The sequence below is a fragment of the Spermophilus citellus genome (genome assembly GCF_964194105.1).
Source record: "Spermophilus citellus genome assembly, chromosome: 9".
Taxonomy (NCBI): domain Eukaryota; kingdom Metazoa; phylum Chordata; class Mammalia; order Rodentia; family Sciuridae; genus Spermophilus; species Spermophilus citellus.
The window spans coordinates 58,598,582-58,613,811 of NC_138191.1; the positions used below are offsets into that span (position 1 = coordinate 58,598,582).

At 36.3% G+C, this 15,230-nt stretch overlaps 1 protein-coding gene across 2 annotated transcripts in view; it reads left to right on the forward strand.

Moving 5' to 3' along the window:
- DIPK1A (divergent protein kinase domain 1A) overlaps positions 1-15,230 on the forward strand; it is a 115,576-nt gene that overhangs the window by 67,231 nt on the left and 33,115 nt on the right. For both annotated transcript variants that reach the window (XM_081307469.1, XM_081307470.1), the window contains exon 2: positions 14,014-14,148. In XM_081307469.1, the coding sequence (XP_081163595.1) occupies positions 14,014-14,148 (135 nt within the window). The remainder of the gene's footprint in view (positions 1-14,013; positions 14,149-15,230) is intronic.

Genomic DNA, 15,230 nt, shown 5'->3' on the forward strand with positions numbered 1-15,230 from the left:
GGACCAAGTGATCCACTAGCCTGAGCCTCTAGAGTAGCAGGGACTGCAGGTGCCTGCCACTGGGTTCTCTAACCCCTAGCAGTTGCTGTTATTGAAAAGCAGGTTCAAGGGCTGGGGTTGTGGCTCAGTGGTAGTGCACTCGTCTGGCATGTGTGAAGCACTGGGTTCGATCCTCAGCACCACATAAAAATAAATAAATAAATAAACAAATAAATAAAATAAAGGTATTGCATCTATCTACAACTAAAAAAAAATACTTAAAAAAAAAAGAAAAGAAAAAGAAAAGCAGTCTCTTCTCCCTTTTGGAATGCTAGGTTGCAGCTTGTTGAAATCTAGGTGACCCTATCTTTGCTCTGCTATCTCAAGCACATAATCTTCACTTGGGAATTTTGGGGGCTTATATCTGAGTAAGACACAACCACTTCCAAAATTTCTGGGTATATGCTTGAGCTCTTGAGTTGTACTGTGCACATCACTCTCTCCAGGGTTGGGCCAGGAAGGATCACCCCACTCCTTCTTCTCAACAGTAGTCACAGTCAAGTCAAGCACACCTTAAACCTGTAATTCCAACAACTCAGGAGGCTGAGATAGGAGGATCACAAGTTAAAGGCCAGCCTCAGCAAGTTAGCAAGGCCCTGTCCCAAAAAGAAAAAAGGGCTGGGAATGTGGCTCAGTGGCTAAGCACACCTGGGTTCAATCCCTAGTACCCCTTCTCCCCACCCCACACACAAAAAAAAGAGTAGTCACAGTCATACAGTGAATCTCTGTAGAGAAACCTCTGCAAATCTACCTTCTCATTCACCCCAAATCTTACTCAGAAGTGCACTCTATCACAGAACTTGTGGTGTGTGGTGATTAACTTTGGCTTTTTTTTTTTTTTGACAGTTCTAGGGATCGAACTCATGGCCTCCACACATGCTGGGCAAGTGTTCTACCATTGAGCTATATCCCCAGCCCTTAAACTATAAAATTTTTGCTATTAAGTTCATTATAAATTGATTGAAAAATATTTGCTGATTTTTCTATTTAAGGTACCCATTAATTATGAGAGAAATACTTAGACTTACCATTTAGGTTAATTTATAATTTCAACACTGTTCTAATTCTGCTTTAGATAATCTTTGTATATAAGGCCATATGATGATCCATATATTAATAGATAGTAATTTTAGGTAATAGTGGGTAGTAGAAGAGAAACTTCCATTTAAAATAGTGTCAAATTATCTTAATCTTTGGTACAATTTTTTAAAAATTTATTTTCAGCACAGTTTTTTTTATATACCTTTTTTAAATTTATTTATGTGGTGCTGAGGATTGAACCCAGTGTCCAACACATTTGAGGCAAGCGCTCTACCACTGAGCCACAACCCCAGCCCTTTGGTACAATTTTTATAATCCACTGATGTCTTTTTTTTATCATATATATGCTGCGTATTTAAGAGATATGTAGCAGTAGTCTCTTGAAATGTAATTTTCAAGTGCGTTAGTCAGCTTTCCATTGCTATGACCAAAATAACTAACAAGAACAACTTAGAGGAGGAGAAGTTTATCTTGGGCTCAGAGGCTCAGTCGTCGGTCAGCTGGCTTCAGTGCTCTGGATCCAAGATGAGGCAAAATATCATGGCAGGAAGGTATGGAGGAGGAAAGCAGCTCAGGACATGGCCACCAGGAAGCAGGGAGAGAGTACTCTACTCATCAGGGACAAAATATAAGCCCCTAAGGCATGTCCCCAGTGACCCACCTCCTTCAGCCACACCCTACCTGCCTACAGTTACAACCCAATACAGTAGTATTTCAATTTATTAATCCACTAAATGAGTTAATCCATCAGTTAGGTTACAGCTCTTATAATCTAATGACTTCACCCCTGAACATTCCTGCATTGCTTTATGTATGAGCTTTTGGGGGACACCTCATATCCAAACCATAATAAGATATCCATTACTATACGTGCCATGGGGAATTCTATCAATGTATTTTCATGAAGATTTTTGGACAGTTTTTTTTTTTTCATCATTCTCCAATCTGGCAAATGAAGCCTGTTATTTTCCTAAGTATTTGTGTTGCAGTAAATAATCCAGGTATCCTTGTCTTTTGTCAGATCTAGTGTTAAAGATTCAGAGAGCGTATTTTAAAGTGTCAAGACCATTGTCAAAGAAATGAAACTAAAACTGTGGAAAGTGCCTCAACTCCCTGCAGTGTCTCAGTGCATTTTCTTTATAAATCAGCTCCTTTCCTTCTGAGTAAACATTGCTATGATCAAAACAGCTGTCATTTGTCTCTGAAGCATTTTCTATAGGTTTGGTTTGGTTTTTAGCTTTCTTTGGAATTTAAAAAAGAAATTGAAGGCAATTTTAGATTAACACCTGTCTGAGAAATTCCAAAATTAGAGATGGCCATCTGGTTTACACGATTTGTAATATTTTCAAAATAGAACTTTACCATTCCAAACAGAGTTTATAGGCTTTCCTAAAAACTGCTGCAACTATTGACATTTTACTATCAAACTCAAAAGAAAATAGATAATAGTGATGCTCACTCTAAGCAGGAACCCCTCTATTCTCTGAGATTCTGAATATGGGCAATTTAAGGCCATATTTCGTATTCAGCAGACTCACATAACTTGGAGGCCCATCTTAGATTTCTCTGTGTTTTCATTATTCCTGGTCAAGCCCAAAGAATTCAGCCTTGGTAGTTTTTAAGATATCTGAAGTTGACCTAGATCATCCCTACCTTGGAGGTATTTTAAAAATGTTTTTTAAATATTTTTTTTCAGTTGTAGAAGGACACAATACCTTTATTTTATTTATTTTTATGTGGTGCTGCCTTTATTTTATTTATTTTTATGTGGTGCTGAGGATCGAATCCAGTGCCTCACACATACTAGGCAAGCGCTCTACCACTGAACTACAAACCCAGCCTGGTACTTTAAAATTTGACTAGCTCTCCTGCCTTTTATAATCACTTTGAAATAAATTTCCTAGATATGTGTCTGACATTTTGCATTTAAGAAGTCCTGAGATCATTCACTAGTTCTGTTCAGTGCCCTATTTGTCTAGATATCCTTGTCTTTTGTCAGGTCTGGTGTTAAAAATTCGGATAGCATATTTTAAAATGTCAAGACCATTGTTGAAGAAATGAAACTAAAACTATTATTACCTATATAATTGGATGCTGAATGTCAATTGTAACAAGTTTTGGGGAAATAATAGGTTATCATAATCCTCTTAAAACTGCTAGTTTTTTGTTGCTGTTTTTGTTTTTTGGTACTAGGGATTGAATTCAGGGGCACTAGACTACTGAGCCACATCTCCAGCCCCATTTTGTATTTTATTTAGGGACAGGGTCTCACTGAGTTGCTTATTGCCTTGCTGTTGCTGAGTCTGGTTTTGAACCCAAGATCCTCCCGCCTCAGCCTCCTGTGCTGCTGGGATTATAAGCATGCGCTATCACGCCCGGCAAAACTGCATAGATTTTGACCTAGAAATTTCACTTACTGAAATCTCTCCTGAAGAAATAATAAAATACTCAAGTACATATTTATGTATTGAATACAGTAAGCAGTCGAGTGATTCCAGGCTCTGAAGACAGGTTGCCTCAATTCAAATCCTGGTTTTCATACTAATGACTAATATAGTCTTACTTAACTGTGTGTTTCTCAGTTTCTTTGTCTATAAGACAATTTCTCCATGTGAGGAATAGTCCCCCCTCAGACTTTTTGTATGGGGATAATAGTAATCCTCTTCAGTATCACTTATCACAGCAATGCTGTAAAACACATTTCCCCCAAACTCAGGAGCACACAATTAACATTTACTTATCACTTCTATATTTACATCAGCTGAGATGAGCATGGCTCTGGGACATTGGTTTGGTTCAGGTGGGCTTCCTGGGAACAACAGACTATCAAGAACCTATTCTACAGGGAGCATCTGAAATGAAGAGGGCAAGTCCAATGGAGCATTTTTCTTTGCATTACATTTACTCACAAATATTGGCCAAAGCAAGTCACCTGGTTAAGCCCAAAACAATGAGGCAGGGAAGATGAGACAAAGAATGAGTATTTACTAAACAATTCAGGGCATGCTATTTCTATAAAGAGCCAGATAATAAATACTTATGGCTTTGTTGGTCAGATGTCACTGTTCTAACAACTCAGTCCTGCTGTTGTAGCATGAAGCAGCTTTAGATAACATATCAATGAATGGGTCACTATGTTCCAATAAAACTGTGCATACAAAACCAGGTGGCACACTGTATTTGGCTTGTGGGCCATAGTTTTCCAACTCCAGACTTATTTACCAGAGCAGCTCATAGAATTATAATGAGGATTAAATAAATTAATATACAAAAAGTACCTATAACAGTTCCAGGCACAGAGCAGCACTAATAAATATTGTTTCTCATTAATGGTGTTTGCCATTATTATTAAAACACAATATTGGAAATAATAAAAATGACTAACAGTAGAGATAGGGTTAAGTAAATTACGGTATATCCATACTGTAAAATGTTATGCATCCATTTAAATATATTTTTAAATATCAAGACCAATTACAAAGGAATAAGTTTATGTTAAGTAAAGAAATAAATTATATTTATCATAGGATTCCAATTTGTTCTATATATTCACATTAATGGAAAGCAACTAGGAAAGAAATGTATCAAACTGAATCATTTTGAACTTTTTTATTGTATTTTTATTTTGGACTGAACCTTTTGTATTGTATGTGTGTGTGTGTGTGTGTGTGTGTGTGTGTGTGTGTGTGTTTTATAATGGGGATTGAATCCAGGAGTGCTTAACCACTAAGTCATATCTCCAGCCCTTTTATATTTTTTATTTTGAGACAGGGTCTTGCTAAGTTGTTTAGGGCCTAAGTTGCTGAGGCTGGTCTTTAACTTGAGATCCTCCTGCTTCACCCCTCTGAGTTGCTAGGATTATAGGCACTCACCATCATGCCCAGCTACTGTATTTCCTTATTGTCCATCTTTTCTCCATTGGGCATACACTGTAATTTAAAGTACTTAAATCAAAAGTGCACTGAGGACTCTTCTAGCTCTGATGTTGTTATCATTCTATATATCACATATATTTCAATTGCTTAACAGATTTAGGATTTACCTAAAGGGCTGGCTGATGAGAATGTACTAGATGGACACTTTCCAAACTGTTGTTGTTGTTGTTTTTACATAAAAGAATAGTTTTTCTATGCTAGGATACCATTGGTTATAACCAATGGGAATTAGCATCCTGACTCTTGGGTTATGTGAATAGTAGCTCTTTTGGAACTACATTTCACTGAGCAACTAACAGTCCTTACAATGATACAAAGGCAAAATGCTGATACACAGAGGTGGACGACTCCTCTGCTCCCTCTTTGGCCACCTGTCTTACACTTAAACACCTGCTTCTCTCATCTAGCAAAGGGAGATTCGGTTTCAGTATTTAACTGCCATGAGTCAAGAAGTCACATAAATAAAAGGCAGAAATGAACTTCTCACAACCTCTTTAATCAATTTCACAGATTATTGGCAATTAAAGTAATTTATTTTTAAAAACCCTTTATAATAATTAAGTTTTATATAAATTGTGATCAGTTAGCCTCTGGATATTCTAAGAGTCTAAGCTGTGTTGAAAATTGTTATATTAATTAGGTTAATACAATCTTAGAAGTAACTACCTCAAATAAATTTTGCCCTAAAATATGCTGTAGAATCTAAAGTATGGAAGGACCTCACATCTTAACCTTTAGTTTAGACAAAACATAGTTAAATTTTTTTAATCATTGAATTTAATTGCCAATCAGGTTTCTCACTCAAGATTTACATATCACAATTTTATCTTTTAAGAAGTTTTAAATTCAGTAGTGTCTGAATCTATGAAAAGGGAGAAATAGATGCTCAACTTGCCCATTCTGGCTGCTAGAATCTTAAAAAATAAAAGTAACATCAACCCGATTATAACCATATTTCAAGGAGTTATTTAAATTGGGAATTTATGTATATAGGCAAAGGGCTTATTATTGATAGTTATCGAGTCTATGACATGGAATGAGAACAATATTCAGTTGGCTTAAGCATAAATATATATACAACTACAAGTGCTATTGATGGACTCTATCTGTTCATGGCCTCCTGGGAATTACACCCTCATGTTGTCGTTTTTCTGTATTCATTCTGCACTGGCTCTGTCTAACCAAAAGAATGCTGCAGAAATAGACAATGCAGCTTCACCTTGTTGTCTTGGAACTCTTCTCTATGGAAAGTCAGCTATCATGTAAGAAGTCTGTCCATCTTGAGACCACTGTGCTCTGAAGTACACATGAAGCTGTTCCAGCCACCCCAGCCAAGGTTAGAATACCCAACTCAGCCAATCCTTCTTCAGGGGACCCCAGCCCTAGAAACAAAGAGAGAACTGCCTTAGTCAAGTCTTCCTCAGAACCATGGGAGATAAATTGTTGCTGCAAGTCTGTAATTTGGGGGATGATTGCTATACAGCAATAGAAAATCAGAACTCTTAGCTTTCTTACCCCTTGTCTTTTTTGCACTAGGATGTTGGAAACCCTGTGACTAAGTTCTTTTTGTCTGAAATTGCAAACGCTAGCATTCTTTTGATATAGATTGCTAATGGTTGCTATGCTTCCCCACCCCTCCATTTTCCATGTAAGATGCTGCTATCTACTTGTACATAAAAGCCTTCTGTATGCTTTCTTTTAAACACTGGGGATAGCTTTGACCAGTTTTTTTTTTTTTGTTTTTGTTGGTTTGGTTTGGTTTGTTGTTTTTTATTTTGATACTGGGGTTGAACCCAGGGTACTTTACCACCAAGCTATATCCCCAGCCCTTTTTTCAATTTTACTTTCAGATAGGATCTCACTAAGTTGCTAAGGCTGGCCTCAAACTTGTGATCCTCCTGTCTCAGCTTCCTGGGTAATTCAGATTACAAGCATGTGACACCACACAGCTATTCTGTTTTTTTGACTTTGCACCTCTCTTTAATATGTGCTTGGCCTTTGTTCTCTAAGTAACAGCAAAGACAGGATTTGAGAGTTTTCAACTTTTGTTGGGAAAAGTCACTTCCTCATTGGCTAAGAACTAAAATTGCACCCACTCCTGGACAGTTTCATGACACTTCCTTTGTAATGCCTTTTAGAGTGCCTCCTGGCAAACTGATATAGAGCCAAAACTCTTCAGTCATTCTAAGCCTAATATCAAATCAGCATGTGGTTGTACAGTACATTCTCATAGTTTTTCCCAAACCTATGTCCATAGTTTTCAGGAACCTTGCATGGAATGTATGAGATACACAGAGGATCTTATGTATTGCCTGTTACATAGAGTGCAGCTTCATATTTTGTGTGTGTGTGTGTGTGTGTGAGAGAGAGAGAGAGACAGAGAGAGAGAGAGAGAGAGAGAGAGAGAGTTATCATTTTGACAGCTTTAAAAGAAAAGTATACCCTTTAAAACTTACGTATTGATTATGTATTTCGTTTGCTGAAAACCCAAATGAACACTGTAGAGCAAAGAAAATGAGCAGACTGGCTATATGTATTAGCACTGATGAATCACATAATGCTGAGAGAAGGATGCAAGTCAAAGTAGAGTATATATCATGTGCATCTGTTTATGTAAAATTCAAGAGCAATCAACATCAAACTCCACATTTTAAGGAAACATGATCAGTGTTTCAACTACTTAGAAAAGCATATACACAATTATCATGGAAGTCAGGAACAAGTTAACTAACCCTTTATAGGGGAGGGGCAGATGGAGTAGGTGAATGTACTAAGAAATTCTATTTTTTAACTCAATTGATAGATACATGAGTATTTGCCTTTTTAGTTATCATTTAAGCTATATTTATATACATTAAACAATTCTGTATGAATATTTCACATAAAAATTTAAATCGATCAAGAGACTTGTAGATCTAGAGATATATTTTTGAATATGTATGCTAAACACATACAAATATTTTTTCCTGATTAGGAAAGTAATACATATTCATTATACAGAATTTATGGAATAGAGAAGAAAAATTAAAACCCATAGTCCTACCACTCTAGACTTTTTTAAAAAAAATTTTAGTTGTGGATAGACACAATACTTTTATTTATTTATTTATTTTTATGTGGTGCTGAGGATCGAACCCAGTGCCTCACATGTGCTAGGCAGGTGCTCTACCACTGAGTCACAACCCCAGGCCCCATTTTAGACCTTTTGGGATAACCATCTTTGACATTTTGGCTTATTTCCTTGAAGTTTCTAAAGTTTGTTGGTGATTTTATTCTCTTTTTAAGAGCAAAATTGGGAACGTACAATACTTGCTGTTTTGAAAGCTGATCTTTTCACTTAATATATCATGAACATTTCACATGTTGTAACACTTCTTTGAAAAACTATTTTACTCTTAAGCCTAACCACAGGCCTGAGAATCACCCTGTGCAATGAATTCCCCAGGTGTTCTTGCATTTTTTAATTCTGTCAATCTATAAGCATAATATGAATTAGCATTAGGTGAAAATTATTTGCTCCTTGACTCCTTATTGAAATTTTATTTCTGGAGTTCTGGTGCATACCTGTAATGCCAGCAACTCAGGAGGCTGAGGCAGGAGAATCTCAAGTTCAGTTAGCCTCAGCAACTTAGTGAGACCCTGTCTCAAAATAAAAAATAAAAAGGGCTGCATATGTGGCTCAGTGGTAAAGTGCCCCTGGGTTCAATCCCCAGTAACAAAAGATTAATATTTTTTCATTTGATACATTTAAATTTTCTTAATGATTTTCCAATCACCCTCCACTGGCAGTGAGGCACCCTTTAGAATAAGGGTACCTTATGCCCAATAAAATTTATCTGCATTCATTATGACATGTAGAAAATATATGCCTTATTGAGAGCTTTCCTTCAATCTGTTCTTTTTACAGCTAGCATATTTTTCAAAAGTATTACTAACTGGGCTGGGGATGTGGCTCAAGCGGTAGCGCGCTCGCCTGGCATGCGTGCGGCCCGGGTTCGATCCTCAGCACCACATACCAACAAAGATGTTGTGTCCGCCGAGAACTAAAAAATAAATATTAAAAATTCTCTCTCACTCTCTCTCTCTCTCACTCTCTCTCCTCTCTCACTCTCTCTTTAAAAAAAAAAAAGTATTACCAACTATTTGTAGCTAATATATTTAAAGAGAATGGTAAAAGTTATTTGGGAAAAGTTATTGTCTAGATAAATAATTTTAATTCTATTTTTTTTCCCAACAAGGTTACTCCCAAATATGCCTTAAAAGTCAGCTAACTAGGGCTGGAGTGTAGCTGAGGGGCAGGGTGCTTACCTAACATTCCTGAGGCAGTAGTTCAATCCATAGCATTGGGATGTGGTCGGCTGTCTATAATGTTCTCAATATAATAATAAGAAAAAAATTGAAGATAGTTTCAGCATACTGGTAATTGAAAAACTTGAATAAAAGGGATAAACACATTTCTAAGTTTTGTTTTTGTAATGCTGGGGGTTGAACTCAAGGCCTCTAACATATTAGGCAAGCACTAGACTACTGGGCAACATCCCCAGCTCTTTTTTTAAATTTTGAGACAGGGTCTCACTAAATTACCCAGGGATGACCTTGAACTTGTGATCTTCCTGTCTCAGCCATCCAAGTAGCTGGGGTTACAGGCATGCAGCACTACAAGGAACCACATTCCTACTTTTTTTTTTTTTTTAATGAAATGATATAACAAGTGTATTTGAGCTTTTGCAAAGGATAACCTTATCAATTTGCTGTTTTCTGAGTGTTCAAGTCCACTAAATTTGTTAAGCAAAATTTGTGGACAAAAGCAAATGATATGGTAAATATTTTTTCTTGCCCAGTTCTCAAAATTAAGAACATTTGTGTAGCGAGTACTAGTGGTAAACAGGACTTTGTGCCTTACATGTTTATGAAAGATATTGAATACAAAAAATAGATAAGAGAAATAGTCTTAAATGGCTAAATTTTGGAGAGCTCTCTTTCTGCCTATTTTTAAAACAATGTAAAATTATATAAACAAAATCAAGAGTTTTCAGATTTGTCTGGGAAAAAAAGTTATCACAATGGAACCAGGCAATATTTGAAAAGAAGAAAAGTGCCCGCTGTTCTTTAGAGTGGAATTAAGAAATTTTGTTTCATCGTGCACATATTTTCCATCTCCAGTGATTACACTTTATTTAGAATAAAAGATTGGTAATAATTCTAGTCATAAAGAACTAGTTCTGTTATTTCCAGATAGAGTTACAAGATTTTTAAAATTGGTAATAGTTTATGCATTAAAGACTAGTTTGAAATAAAATGATAGTGCCATACAAATTTGATAATTTTTGTTCTCATTTCATTGTGTAACCATAATAGTTTCTCAAACACAACACTACTGACATTTTGGGCTGGGTACTGTTTGTTGTTGGGGGCTGTACTGTGCTTTGCAGGATTTTTAGAAACATCTCTGGCCTTTACCACAGGTTTCCAGTAGTAATCCCCAGTTATAAAACAAAAATGTCTCTAGACATTGCCAAGTGCACCTCTCTCCAGGAGGCAAAATTGACTCCACTTGAGATTCATAGCTCTAGTGGATTTACTGAAATTGTTATCATGCTTTTTAGGAGCATAATTTGGAAAAAGGAATATTAGTAACTAGGCACAAAATCAGAATAAAAAAGCTTCTAAGCAATAAATTTGGATAGATCAGCACAAACAAAAATATCAGACTGCATATCTTAATCAAAGACTAGATTGTCTAGGCAATTGGTATAGAACAGATCACTAGAAACATTTTAGCAGGTGCCACACAGGGAAAATAAAATTACTTAATAATTACAGGTGTAATTTACAGCTGTTTCATTAATCATTATTTTAAAACATAAGGATCTGCAGATATTTAAGGACACATGAAGGTCTTTTATATTATTTTGTGTTACCTCCCAAATCACAGCAGTTTTCCATGGCATGCTGAAATAAAAATGTGTTTGACTACTTTTGTCATTTTGTCTACAACAGGCGATGCCCAGTGCCCTGCTGGGAATATCATTAACCTAACTTCCTCTACAAAATTTTTGGCATTTGTATCATGACAGGCACTCCTCAGGCAAGTCAGCTCATGGGTGTCCTTCAGTTTAAACATGTGCCAGAGGAAGTAGAGAAATACAGCTTGATGAGAGAGAAGCAAAATATTTAAATAGGAACACAGAACCATTATCACACCGAACAAATTAAAGTAATCTCTTACAACCAGAGAAATGAAAAGTTGTGCTCCATTTGTGTACAGTGAATCAAAATGCATTCTGCTTCATATATACCTAATTAGAACAAATAAATAAATACATAGGAAAGAAAAAAATCTCTTTCTAGCATCAAGTATCTTGTCATTCTTCAAATTTCAATTGTTTCACAAATGTCATTTTCTTTTTTTTTAATAACTTTATTTTATTTTTATGTGGTGCTGAGGATCAAACCCAGTGCCTCACACATGCAAGGTGAGCACTCTATCTCTGAGCCACAACCCCAGCCCCTCATTTTCTTTTTTAAACAGTTTTCCCTCCTCCCCTGGGGTGCTGGGAAATTGATTCTCAGTTTTCATTTGAATCAGGACTCCAAAAAGAGTCACACTTTTTTTTATTTGATATATTTCTCAAATATTTTCTAATCTTTAGGCTTCTCCTCCTTCACTCCCTATCCCTCCTACCCCTTATAATTTATTTGTTGAAGAAACTGTGTTGTTTACATTACAGCATTTCCCACAGCCTGGAGTTTGCCTGGTAGTGTCACTTGTGTTCCTCTGTCTGCCTCCACTGTTTCCTGTACACTGGCAGTTGCAGCTAAAGAAAGGCTTGATCAGATGCAAGATTCGGTTTTCTTTTTGGCAAGTCTAAAAACAAGGCAATCTCCAATGGCAGCATTGTTGGTCTCTTGCTTAGTGACTTGAAAATTGATTTAGGTGACATTCCCTGAGTTTTTACTGTGTACCCAACAAGGTGCTTATGTTCTCTGGGCATTATTTAATCTTATTTAAGCATAAAACTTATTTAATCATAATACCATGCCAATTTTTGTCTTATGAATAGACCTCTTCTTAGAGCCAAGTAATCTTTGTGTGTGTGTGTGTGTGTGTGTGTGTGTGTGTGTGTGTGAGTGATACTGCAAACTGAACCCAGGGGTGCTCTACCCTGAGCTACATTCCCAGTTCTTTTTTTTTTAATATTTATTTTTTAGTTATCAGTGGACACAATGTCTTTATTTTATTTTATGTGGTGCTGAGGTTCAAACCCAGTGCCTCCCACATGCTAGGCGAGTGCTCTACCTCTGAGCCACAACCCCAGCCCATTCAGTCCTTTTTATTTTATATTTTAGACAGGGTGTCACTTAGTTGCCAAGGCTAGCCTCAAACTTGTAATCCTCCTGCCTCAGGCTCTGGAGTAGCTGGGATTACAGGCATGCACTACCACACCTGGTCTTCAGATGTGTTTTACATAGCCCATTGTTATTTATGTGACTTAATGTGAAATTCTATCTAAATTGTTTATTTTTTTAAAAAAAACTGGATTCACTTGAAGTTATATAAAAATGTTTTGCATTAAAGGCCCTTTAAATTTTTAATGATAAAGTCCAAAGACCCACCATGTAACTGAATTCATTATACTCAAGCTCTGAGGACTGTGATTCACCATCTGTTAACCTCACAAAGGCAGATAGCTAAACCACAAATAGGGGCCCACAGAATTCGGTATTTCCTGAGTCGATTTTTCCTTTGCAGCCATTGTCTTCTGCAGGTGCACTTATGGCTCTTTCATCTCTTTGCTTTCTTTGCGAGCTCACAGTGCTCACAGTGTCCTACTGTTTTCTAGTGTGAGAAACTGGCTCGGGATTGTAAAAGCAAAACTAGCTTTTCATTGTTTACGTATCTTTAATTCATTCTGCTCAAACTCTCTCCATAATCCTCAGTTCTACTGTCTATAAAATCAGACTATTGGAGCTACAGGCTCCAAAACTAATGCCAAATTGTTGACCAACTATCGATTTTGAAGATTAAATTGTTTGATGGGTGGTTGATGGAGAAAAGGCACCAACTGGCCCAAGCTGCAGTTAGATATCAGAGCACTGGAAGCCAAACAATGCAAAGAAGATCCCATTGTGTGGCTTTACAAGTTGACATACAAGGAGTGATTTACTCCTGATATATCTTGATCCTTCTTCTCCGTTTATTTCTCTTTTCATGGTTAAAACATTCTCCTCAGTTTTCAGAATATCTACTGAAAAGAAACATTTGGTTGGTTGAATAAAAGGGCCCAAAAGCCCTGGTGAATGCAATAGGAAAATAGGAAAGCCTGTGGATTTTGATTTCTTATTCTGGTTGTCACTATGAGACATTAGACAAATAACCATTCTTGGTTCTTATTTCTTGTAAAGATATTTTTATCGTGATTATTCACACTTTTAAAAATCCTTATCCAAGGGGCTGGGATTGTGGCTCAGGGGTAGAGTGCTCACCTAACACATTCAAAACCCTGGGTTTGATTCTCAGCACCACATAAAATTTAATAAAATAAAGGTATTGTGTCCATCTGCAACTAAAAAATAAATATTTTTAAAAATCCTTATCTGAAGCAGTCTTTTGTATGCTCCTAGTAATGGGAATTGTATCTTTTTTTGGGGGGTGGGGGAGAAGCGTAACTGGGGATTGAACTTTTTACCTGATCTTACATTGGAGCATGGCACACGTGCTTGTGCTTACTAAGTAGCTTTTAATGATGGTGAAATTTGAAAGGTTATACTTCTTAAAGGATATTTTGTTCCCTTTTTCCTTGGCAGGACCAAGGAGCTTCCTTTTCTAAGACCAGTGCTGTTCCAACAGGGTGAAAGTGCACTTTGTTCTAAGATTGCCATATGAAAGCCTTAGAATATATACTGTGTGATTCCAAGGGGGGGAAATCACATCCTAGGACAGTGAATGCTGAGTTGGTGCCAAATGAATGATCATTATGTATTCTTTTACTCACAGGCTCGCTTCTCATATGTGCGGATGAAATATCTTTTCTTTTCCTGGTTGGTGGTTTTTGTTGGAAGCTGGATTATATATGTGCAGTATTCTACCTATACAGAACTATGCAGAGGAAAGGATTGTAAGAAAATAATAGTAAGTATTTTTAATTTTTGAGCTTTCTGAAAGCCTCTTAATAACACACTAGATTTATTACTTATATTATTTATATTACTTATATACTAACAGTTGTTTTCAAAAATAAAAGTTAATTTGACATTAGAATTGTGCTCAATTTCTTAGCTTATTAATATGACCAAGCCAGGAATATTCCCCACTCTGAAAAATGCAGTATTCAGGGGTAGGGTTGTAGCTCAGGGGTAGAGCACTTGCCTCGATTTTGTGAAGCCCTGGGTTCGATTCTCAGCACCACATAAAAATAAATAAATTAAATTAAATTAATTATATATATATATGAAGAAAAATGCAATATTCAGAAATCTAAATACATAATGTAGATAAGTTAGCATGGGAGCATCCTCATTTACAAAAAAGTATGTTTGCTTTTAGGCATATTGGAAATTTAGTTTAATCTGATGGATTTTTCTTTTCTTTTTGTACTGGGAATTAAACCCAGGGACTTGTGCATGCTGAGCAAACACTTTATCACTGAGCTATATATATATATCCCAGCACTTTTTAAAAAATCTAAAACAAGGTCTTACTAAGTTGCCCAGGCTGCCTCAAACTTGTGATCCTCCTGCCTGAGCCTCCCAAGAAACTAGAACTACAAGCATGTGCCCCCATGCCCATCCAGATGTTTTTGTTTTTAATGTTTATAAAAAAAGTATTATTTACATGCAGTCTTCCTGGAACATATCTTTTAAATAAATGAAGTTATTCTCAAGTTCCAAAATTTATCTAAAACATATATGTTTGTTTTTTAATTTCTACCCTAGTGATTTGATATATCTCAGGAAAATCACTGTGAATCTACAATTTCTTTTAGTGATTATTGCTTCCATAGCATTCATATATATATATATATATATATATATATATATGGTGTGTGTGTGTGTGTGTGTGTGTGCGTGCGTGATGGTGGTGGTGGTGCTTGAACCCAAGGCGTTCTGCATGCAAGGCAAGCACTCTACCAACTGAGCTATATCCCTAACCCACATTTACATTTTTAAAAAAAATTTTTTATTAGTTGCTCAAAACCACTTTTACATTTTAAA